The sequence below is a fragment of the Bison bison genome, unplaced genomic scaffold, assembly GCF_000754665.1.
Source record: "Bison bison bison isolate TAMUID 2011002044 unplaced genomic scaffold, Bison_UMD1.0 scf7180017864249, whole genome shotgun sequence".
NCBI lineage: Eukaryota > Metazoa > Chordata > Mammalia > Artiodactyla > Bovidae > Bison > Bison bison.
In genome coordinates, this window is record NW_011494821.1 from 3,170,152 (window position 1) to 3,181,004 (window position 10,853).

At 45.6% G+C, this 10,853-nt stretch overlaps 1 protein-coding gene across 1 annotated transcript; it reads left to right on the forward strand.

The window, feature by feature from the left end:
• The first annotated feature begins 8,245 nt into the window (after positions 1-8,245).
• On the forward strand, positions 8,246-9,193 carry LOC104994032 (olfactory receptor 3A2-like). The gene has a single exon (XM_010847492.1). The coding sequence runs from the start codon at positions 8,246-8,248 to the stop codon at positions 9,191-9,193; it is 948 nt and encodes a 315-aa protein (XP_010845794.1).
• Positions 9,194-10,853: the final 1,660 nt, after the last annotated feature.

Genomic DNA, 10,853 nt, shown 5'->3' on the forward strand with positions numbered 1-10,853 from the left:
CCCCCCCCCCCCTCCCTCCCCATACCATCCCTCTGGGTCAGCCATTAAAAAGAATACATTTGAATCAGTTCTAATGAGGTGGATGAAACTGGAGCCTATTATACAGAGTGAAGTAAGCCAGAAAGAAAAACACCAATACAGTATACTAATGCATATATATGAAATTTAGAAAGATGGTAATGACAACCCTGTATGCGAGACCACTAGGGTCTCTTTTAGATTAATTGCCCATTCCTGGCATCTCTACTGTGCTACTGGTGTTTTCTGACTGATTTCCCTAAAACTTCCCCTTGACCTGCACCTGCAGGATTGGTTTTTCATGATACTTTATGGGGATGAAGGGACTGAAAGGACACGAGGGAAGGAAGCAAAACAAGATTGGATGGAGGCAGAGGGTTTGTGGGAAATGAAGATGAAAAATGAGGAACAGGGAGAAACATAATTGCAAGCAAAAGGATTTGAGAAGCAAAGATGGAGATATTGCATGTATGCTCAATTGTGTCTGACTGTGACCCCATGGACTGTAGCCCAACAGGCTCCTCTCATCTGCAGTGTTCCTGACCTTGATCGGGTCCTTTACTTTCCCTGGGCCTGAACTTGACAGAGGCCTAAGATAATGGTCGATATTCTTTCACCTCTAATGTTCTCTGATTTGGAATGAGCAGAAAGACTGTTTCACTGTTGACCTTGAAGAAACACAACAAATTCCACCATCATTTCTTCTACCTATAGCAAGTAACAGAGCTAGTTGTTTACTCCCTGGAATTCCTGTGCCTCTGGCCTTTTTCCCATTTGAACACTCATCCCAAGTCACTTCAAGGGATAATTCTGAGGGGTAATTCTGTGATGTATCCCTGGGTGGAATTCATCAGCTGGTTCAGCATCATAAAAGATGACCAAGGCCACAGGTTCCCAGAACTCAGGAACATAATGTTTCTTTAACAACTGGGAGATTTCCTTTCCTTTGGAATCTGTCTGTTCTTTTTTATTCCAACCTGGGAATCTCTTTGCTACTTAAAAATGTATCACACTGGGTTAGCCAAAAAGTTTGTTTGTTTCCATATGCTGTTAAGGAAAAACTCAAATGAACATTTGACCAACCCAATATATATAATATATCATGTTGTAAAGGTTTAAACAATACAGAATGTCATTATCACTCTTTGACATCATTCCCACAACAATCCTATTCTTTAAAAGGAACAGGGCTTCCCTGGTGTTTCAGAAGTAAAGAATCCACCTGCCATTGGAGGAGACACAGGTTCGATCCCTGGTCCGGGCTCCTCTGTTCATGGGATTTCCTAGGCAAGAATACTGGAGTGGGTTGCCATTTCCTTTTCCAGGAAATCTCATCGACCCAAGGATTGAACTCACATCTCCTGCACTGGCAGGTGGATTCTTTACCACTATGCCACTAGGGAAGCCTGATATTCAGTTCAGTTCAGTCACTCAGTCGTGTCCGACTCTTTGCGACCCAATGAATTGCACCGCGCCAGGCCTCCCTGTCCATCACCAACTCCCAGAGTTCACTCAAACTCACGTCCATCGAGTCAGTGATGCCAACCAGCCATCTCATCCTCTGTCGTCCTCTTTTCCTCCTGCCCCCAATCCCTCCAGGTATTAGAGTCTTTTCCAATGGGTCAAATCTTCGCATGAGGTGGCCAAAGTATTGGAGTTTCAGCTTCAACATCATTCCTTCCAAAGAACACCCAGGACTGATCTCCTTTATAACGGACTGGTTGGCTCTCCTTGCAGTCCAAGGGACTCTCAAGAGTCTTCCCCAACACCACAGTTCAAAAGCATCAATTCTTCCACACTCAGCTTTCTTCACAGTCCAACTCTCACATCCATACATGACCACTGGAAAAACCATAGCCTTGACTAGCCTGATATTACAGATATATAATAGCAGAAAAGAAGAAGAGTTTGCCTCACTCATATTCCTCCCTTAGAAACAATAATTTGGACAAAAACTGCCTTTGTGGGAGCTTTGAGACCTAGGTAAGAGATTATGAGACCCCAGTGGAGTCAAGTCCAAAGAGGGCTCTTTTGAGAAGACAAGACTGTGCCCAGCTGGCAGACTTGCAGACAGGAGTCCTGGATACAGGCCTGGAAACAGCCCTATGGATTCAGCTACAGCCCCTCTTGGCCTTGATTCTGTCACCAACAACACCTGTCAAGAAACCTAGCATTAGTCAGGCCCACTTGTGTCCTAGATAATGAGCACATCAACCTCAGCCCTGGCTGTGGATGCTGAACTGGCCCGTGGCCCATCCCTAGGCCCTCTCAGCTGCCAGTTCTGCCCACCCAGGGACAAGGCAGGTGATGCCCATCCATTCCCCTAAGACACACTGTCCAACCTTGGTCCAACTGCAGACACTGATACAGTCTTGTAACTTGGCTCCAGCACCTTGTAGGCATAAGTCAAGAACACACCTGCTCGTCCAGGGACCCATCAGAAAACACAGTCTTCTGTGCTCTCAGAGGCAGGCCCACTGACTTCTGTCTGACTGCAGATCTTGAAGTGACCCCATAATCCAGCTTCTACTCCTTGAAACCATAGGCTGGGAACACTTCCGCCAACCCAGGGACCTGGAGAAAGACACCTTCCCAGATGTAGGCCAGCCAAACTGGATCTGATGGATCTTTTTTTAAAAAAATATAATATTTATTTTTACTAGTTATTGATTTATTTGGCTTCCCCAGGTCTTAGTTGTGGCATTCAGGATCTTTAGTTGCGGCATGCGGCACTTGATTGTAGCATGTGAGATCGTTCCCTGACCAGCGATCAAACCCAGCCCCCCTGCCCTGGGTGCATGGAGCCTTAACTACTGGACCACCAGGGAAATCCCTGTCTGCCAGATCTTGAAGAGGCCCTATAACCAACGCTTTGGCAGTCTATTACAACCAGCCCCAGGCACCCTTGCCTGGATGTTAAATCCTGAATCATGACAGGTGATCCCATGTCAATGAACTCTCCCTGTTGAGCCTTATGTTCTACTCCACTCCGTGGGCCCTCATGATCCACTTCCACACTGCTCCTCTATAAAATGGAGGAAATTCTAGTTCCTGCCAGGATATATTGGCCAGTATATTTATTTCCTGTTGCTGCTGTAACAAAGTACCACAAATCTAGTGACTTTAACAGAAATGTATCTTCTCAAGGTCCTGGAGACCAAAAGTCAAAAATGAGTCCTACAAGGCTAACATCATGATATCAGCAGGAAGAGTTCTCCTGCGAGGCTCCAGGGGAAATCTATTCCATGTCTTCTCCAGTTTCAGGTGGCTTCTGGCATTCCTTGGCTTGTGGCCACATCACTCCAGTCTCATGTCTATCATCACATTGTCTTTTTGGCCACGGCCTGTGGCATGTGGGCTCTTAGTTCCCTGACCAGGATTCAAACCTGCACCCCCTGCAATGGAAGCTCGGCATCTTAACCACTGGACTGCCAGGAAGTCCCCACGTTGCCTTTTTCATTTCTGTAGTCAAATATCTCTCCACCTCTCTCTTAAAAGGACTCTTATGATTACACATCACACAGGGCCCACTTGGATAATCCAGGATAATCTCCCCAGATGAAGACCCCTAACAATCACACTTACAAAGTCCCTTTTACATGATTTAAAGTTGATTTCAGGGATTAGTACCTGCATATCTTTGGGGCCCTACCACAGCCAGGTATGGGAATTATTGTTAATGAGTAAGTTGTTTCTTTTTGGACATAAATGGTATTTCCTTTCTTAGAGTATGCTGAGACCTAACCAGGAGTCCTTCGAGCTCAACGTAAGTCTTTTTATTTTTTTTTTAAGTGAGTGAAACTTAAAAAAATAATTTTATTTATTTATTTTTGAGTGTGCTGGGTCTTCATTACTGTGCACAGGCTTTCTCTAGTTGCGGTGAATGGGAGCTACTCTCTTACTGCAGTGAGCGGGCTTCTCCTTGCTGTGGCTTACCTTATGGAGCAGCAGCTCTAGGGCATGAAGTCTTCAGTAGCTGCAATGCATGGGCTCAGTAGTTGTGGCTCCAGGGCTCTAGAGCACAGGTGCAATAGTTGTGGCACACAGGCTCTGTTGCTTCTCGGCATGTGGGATCTTCCCCAACCAGGGATTGAACCCATGTCCCCTGTGTTGGCAAGTGAATTCTTTATGTCTGAACTGCCAGGGAAGTCCCTCAACATCCCTCTTTTACCAGCACTTCCAGAATCATTACAGGATCCCCAAGATACAGTTCCAGGGGCCCCACTAATGAGGCTCTGAGGGAGGAAGCCCCACATTCTTGAGGACTCATTAGGAAACTGGATTTGAAGCAAGCTTCTCCCCCTTCCTCTCTGCTGGGGCTTCCTCCACATCCCCAGGTCCACAGCAAGTCTGGAAATTAGCTGCTCTCTGCTCATAGGCCCTGCTTGGGGCTGACATCTGAGAAAGAAAACTGCTCCCTCAGGAAACCCATACCTAGTCTCAATTACACCTCTAACTTCCTGGGTGACTTGGAGAATATGGGCAAGTCCTGCAGACCTCAGCAACCCCACCATTAGTGGGCTATGTATCACTTGACTTAATGACCTGCCATAAAGCCAAGGCTAGAGATAACCTTTTTTTTTTTTCTCAAGGAAAGTCTAAATACAAGAAGGTATGAGGCACTGCTGCTATATTTATGAAGATCTTGAATTGGTTATAAAACAACTTGTCTCTCTCCCCACTTTGTCTCTGCTTTCCTGGGAGGGCTAATTTCTGAGGCCACCGGGGGATACCATTGAGAAGACAGTCCTAAAACGTCTTTCATTTTCTTATACAAAGCCTCTTCCCAGATTTCTAGGTGGATAGGTCTGCAGAGCTCCTCATCTTCTCCTGCAAACACTCTCTGGTGTCTATGCCTGTGCCAGGGTGAGTACTCATAGGCCTCACTCTGTAAGAGTCCTCACTTTGTAAGAGCAGGTTCTTCCTCTGCTCTTACAAAACAGAAATGGGGCTTCTGCTGCCATCAGCTCAAACGGCTTTTATACTTGGTGCAACTGATGCCCCTGAAGCGGGGAGCCTTTTTAGAAGATCTGGGACTGTAACCCAAAGATCTTGGCTCCTTTTCTGGGCCCTTTTGTCCATGTCTCCTTCTCTTGGATGAAGCCTGCTCTCTGCAACGCTTGTGCTGTGCTTAGTCTCTCATCCTGCTCTTTACGACCACACAGACTCTAGCCCGCCAGGCTCCTCTGTCCATGGGGATTCTCCAGGCAAGAATACTGGAGTGGGTTGCCATTCCCTCCTCCAGGGGATCTTCCCAACCCAGGGATTAAACCCAGGTCTCCTGCATTGGGGGCAGATTCTTTACTATCTGAGCCACCAGGGAAGCCCAAGCATATTGGAATAGGTAGCCTATCCCTTCTCTACGGGATCTTCCCAACCCAAGTATCCAGTTGGGGTATCCTGAATTGCAGGCAGATTCTTTACCAGCTGAGCTCTCACGGAAGCCCCTGCAACTCTTAGGAGTAAGTATTAGGGGGATTCACTGAGTCCAGTTTGCTGCACAGGACCCACCTCATCAGGTAGTTAGAAACTTGACTCCAGTCAGAGGCTTTGCTAAACTGTTTCATCACTGGAATCTTGGAGGAGTTGGGTGGAATTCCAGAGTAGGAGTTTGTCATGGCTCAGTAGGGAGAAATCGAGGCTCATTATGAAGCCCTGAGAGTGGTAATCCTCAGTGATGGGCATGATACCCATAAGGCACTCTAGACTTCTTGGAAGATCTGAGTTCGTTCCAGTATCCCACTGATTTCAAACAAGCTGCATCTCCAGCCAACTGAGAGTTGTCAGCAGCTGTTCTGTTGCTCTTCTATGCCTGGCCATAACTTGCTTGTCTGTAAGGTACACCTCTCCTAAGGGCCTTATTATTATGAGTGGTTTACATGACAAGGAACATGTCAGGGTAGATTTCTATCTGCTTGTCCCATCAAAACCAAAGAAGTCAGTAGTCCTTGCAGCAGCCTTGCACATGCCCCTGCCTCTGGAACTTCCTTAAACTATACTAATCCATAAAATTCTTGGCTGGAGAATCCCATGGACAGGAGCCTGGAGGGCTGCACTCCATGGGGTTGCAAAGAGCTGGATACAACTGAGCGCCTAAGCATGCACACACATAAAATTCTGCCCCAGATTCCAATACAACCAGAGACTCTTCCATGAGAACTCTAGCTCATACTGATGTTTTCTTTCTCTGATTCCTATGAACACTTGACTCATCCATTGATTTATTGAAAAATATTGAGGATATACCATAAGGGAAGTATTGTGCTAAGTACTGTTACTGCAAAACTGAGTCAAACATGTATTAATATTTTTGTCCTCAAGTAGCTTACAGAGAAGTAGGGGAGATATACTCTATAGAAAAATAACTTAGCTAGAAGGGAAACTGTAATAAGTTCAATAAAATAATGTGTAGTGGAAGTTTAGGAGAGACAGAGCTCCTTTTGAAATGGAGAAGTTTCCAGGGAGGTTTCATTCATAAGTGAGCATTGGTGTCAACTCTTGAAATACCTGGGCATGTGGAGTTGGAAGGAAGTCATCGCCAGTACAGAAAACAGCATGAGAAAGGAGGTTAGAAAACCACCGGGTTACAATCAATGTTTGGGTCAAAATGGACTCCAAAGCAAAAACAGAGAGCAGGTCATTGCTCCTTAATATAATATATGAAAAGAACTAGTCTCCATCCACGGATTTGCCTATCTGTATTTATCAATTATCAATTTCATCAATGATCATCAGCCTGAAGATGATCCCCATATCTCACTGATCACGTGATCTCAGAATTTTAAGGCTATCTTAGAGATCACCATATCCAATTTTCACCCAAGCTCAGGCTCTCATCACCCTTTCCCTTCTGTTCTGACTTTCCAGCCTCTGATCCAGTGCATTCTATGCAGGGAAACAATGTTACTCTTAGTGAAGCCGTGGCTCTGCCTATTCCATGGGCAATAGAGAGACACGGATTTTTTTTTTTTTATCAAGAATTTATTATAAGATCTGAAAGACTTAGCTCAATCTGGTTCTCTATTATGCACGTACATAAGAGGTACAGTATTCTTGCTTGGGAAATCCCATGGACAGAAGTCACAAAGAGTTGGATGCTACAGAGCATGCACACATGCCGTTAGAGCTACTGGTCAGTCCACCATGCCCGAAACAAGGCCAAGTGCAAGATGGGTGATTTTGCTGTAAAGAAAACTAACGGCATCTAGTAGCAACCAATCCACAGGTCATGCTCAAAATTTTGATTCCAGAAGCAAGTAGCCGATACTATGAAAAGAATACATTATTTTAAAATAAGCCACTATTCAAAGTCTCATGTAAGGGCTTAAAGAGCAACAATGCTGCTAAGCCACCTCAGTCGTGTCCGACTCTGTGCGACCCCATAGATGGCAGCCCACTAGGCTCCTCTGTCCCTGGGATTCTCCAGGCAAGAACACTGGAGTGGGTTGCCATTTCCTTCTCCAATGCGTGAAAGTGAAGTCACTCAGTCATGTCTGACTCAGTGACCCCATGGACTGCAGCCTACCAGGCTCCTCCATCCACGGGATTTTCCAGGCAAGAGTACTGGAGTGGGTTCCCACTGCCTTCTCCGAAGGGCAACAATACTAGCAAATAATACTAGCAATTTATTGACATAAAGATTTTTAATTTTATTCTTCGGACTATGTCCCCCACCTTGGAGAAAGGGCTGGAGTTCCTGATACCCCCAGTTATGGCTATCTTCTTTCTGACTCTTGCAATACCTTGGCTTGATCGTCATTATGTCTAGAAGTCTTGGAACCTGGGTGGTGTTTTCAAATGCTTTCTGGATATTTCTCTCCAAATACCATTAATTTTTCTATTTTGAAATCTGTTTGTTGGTTTGGGCTGATCCCTCAGAGTAAGTTAGGGTATTTACATTTTAGTCTCACTGTATTCAAAGAGGAAGTTTGCTTTTATGTGAATTTATTTCCCCAAGTATTCTAACATTTTTCAACTGGGAGAAGATGGGAGGGACAAAGTTCTGGTGGTTTGGGCATCTCAGCCAAGAGCAGGGTAAAGACATGGAGGGATGAAGGAGGTCAGTGGGTGAGGTGTAAGTGACCCCGGGGAGTGGGAAAACCATCACCCAGACAGCTAGGAACTTACCATGGGGCTCTGAACATATATGGTTTAACATATTTATGTTGAATAAGTAGATTAGGTAGATTGAAACTTCCACTCCTGCGACATTTCCTTACAGAGACTCATGCAGCCAGAAGCTAGAACCAACAGGACAGCTGTAACTGGATTTATTTTACTGGGCTTAGTGGAAACAGACAATCTACAGCCTATGGTCTTCGTACTCCTCCTCTTTGCCTACCTGGTCACTGTCGGGGGCAACCTCAGCATCCTGGACGCCACCTTGGTGGAACCCAAACTCCACACCCCCATGTACTTCTTCCTGGGGAATCTATTGGTGCTGGACATTGGGTGCATCACCGTCACTGTTCCTGCCATGTTGGGTCATCCCCTGTCCCACAAGCGCACAGTTCCCTATGCAGGCTGCCTCTCCCAGCTCTTCTTCTTCCACCTTCTGGCTGGGATGGACTGCTTCCTGTTGACAGCCATGGCCTATGATCGATTCTTGGCCATCTGCCGACCTCTCACCTACAGCACTCACATGAGCCAGACGGTCCAGAGGATACTAGTGGCTGTGTCCTGGGCTTGTGCCTTCACCAATGCACTGACCCACACTATTGCCCTAACCACCCTTAACTTCTGTGGTCCCAACGAGGTCAATCACTTCTACTGTGACCTCCCACAGCTCTTCCAGCTCTCCTGCTCCAGCACTCTCCTCAATGAGCTGCTGCTCTTTGGCATGAGTTTCATAATGGTAGGTACAACTGTGGTTCTCATCATCAGCTCCTACATCCACGTGGCAGCTGCAGTTCTACGAATCCGCTCAGCAGAGAGCAGGAAGAAAGCCTTCTCCACGTGTGGCTCCCACCTCACTGTGGTCTGCCTCTTCTATGGGAGTGGTATGTTCAACTACATGCGCCTGGGTTCAGAGGAGGCTTCAGACAAGGATAAGGGAGTTGGAGTTTTCAACACAATTATCAATCCCATGCTGAACCCACTTATCTACAGCCTTAGAAACTCGGACGTTCAGGGTGCCCTGTGGCGGGTACTTGTAGAAAGGCAGTCACTGACATGAGGGGTGATAGGTTCCTTCCTTTTCTGCCCTTTCTGGGTTGAAGGAAATTTCCCACAAAGGCATTAACCTGGGAAAATAGTTTCTCTACTCCTGTCCATGGCTACACCTGGAGCATGTCTTCTTTGTAATCTCCTCTTGGAGTCGAGAAACTGGAAGCGTAGGCTCAGATAAAGATAGGAAGGAAAGGTATGAGAGTGAGAAGTAGGAAAGACTTGGGAGTGGAGGACTGAAGATGAAAATGAGGATATGTGGAGGGATGGGACAGCATGGTGAGCAAAAGAAATAAGCAGGAAAAATGGAAATTAGGAAAAGGACATGAGAGGATGGGAGGTGAGAAAGGATGAGAGAATTAAGGGTATCAAACTAGATGCCTAAGGAATGCTGATGAGGTCAAGGATGGGTGTCGAGAAAATGAAATGAATAGGAGGGGAGATGAGAATAAAATTCATCTATAGAATCACTTCCTATTAGCATATGGCCATGGAATAACTAGCACCTTTGATGTTACTGTTGGGCCCCAGCCATCCAACCAGGAAAAGAAAAGTTTAAGTTTTGATGAAGGTGTAATGATACAAGGCAGTTTAGGTATTCCTCTTCTGCTTCCTCTGGCTAGGAGATGATCCTAGAAAGACAGGGGGCAGGACTGAGAAATGGAGAAGAGTGAGGGAAGATGTGTGTGCTGAGGCTTCATCCTCCATAACCCCACTGGGCCGTCAAAATCAAGAGCCTCCCTGCCTCTGGGTGCAGTGCCTGGTGACAGTCTAAAGAACACAGATGAAATCGGTCTCTTTCCTGATACTCTTGGGTCTCCAGACACTTTGGGCTAAAGAGAATGTTTTCAAGGGGAAACATTCTTGAGAATGACAACCCTGAGTGTGGGCTGTAACCACCATTCTGTGACCTTAGAAAATGCTTCTCTGTGGCTGGACTTGTTCCATAAAGAACTGGGACGAGATCATCTCTCCAGGGTTCTTCACATTAAATGACCTTTGATATAATTTTCTAGGTGACCTTTTTCATGAGGATGAGTCCAGAACAGATTTTGAGAGCTTTACCACCACCACCTCCACCACTCTATCTACCCCATGACACTTAGCACTAATGTGTACATCCACTAAGTTATCACAGTGTCTGTTTACCACGTCCCTTTCATAAAGGGTTGTTATAAATAAATATCTTTAACTTTTACAAACTGAAGTTTGAGAAATGGCAATATTTTTACTTGGTTCTTTAATTCCAGTTAAAACTGCAGTTGGATATCTTTTCACATATTAAGTGGCCAGTTGTATTTCGTCTTTAAGAAGTGCTGAAACTGGAGCATATTATACAGAGTGAAGTAAGCCAGAAAGAAAAACACCAATACAGTATACTAACACATATATATGGAATTTAGAAAGATGGTAACGATAACCCTGTATGCGAGACAGCAAAAGAGACACAGATGTTTAGAATAGTCTTTCAGACTCTGTGGGAGAGGGAGAGGGTGGGATGATCTGGGAAAATGGCATTGAAACATGTATAATATCATATAAGAAATGATCGCCAGTCCAGGTTTGATGCAGGATACAGGATGCTTGAGGCTGGTGCACTGGGATGACCCAGAGCGATGGTACGGGGAGGGAGGAGGGAGGGGGGTTCAGGATGGGGAACACGTGTACAC

What these genes read in the sequence shown, in the direction of transcription:
- LOC104994032 (XM_010847492.1), top strand. Translation starts at nt 8,246, where the DNA reads ATGCAGCCAGAAGCTAGAACCAACAGGACAGCTGTAACTGGATTTATT.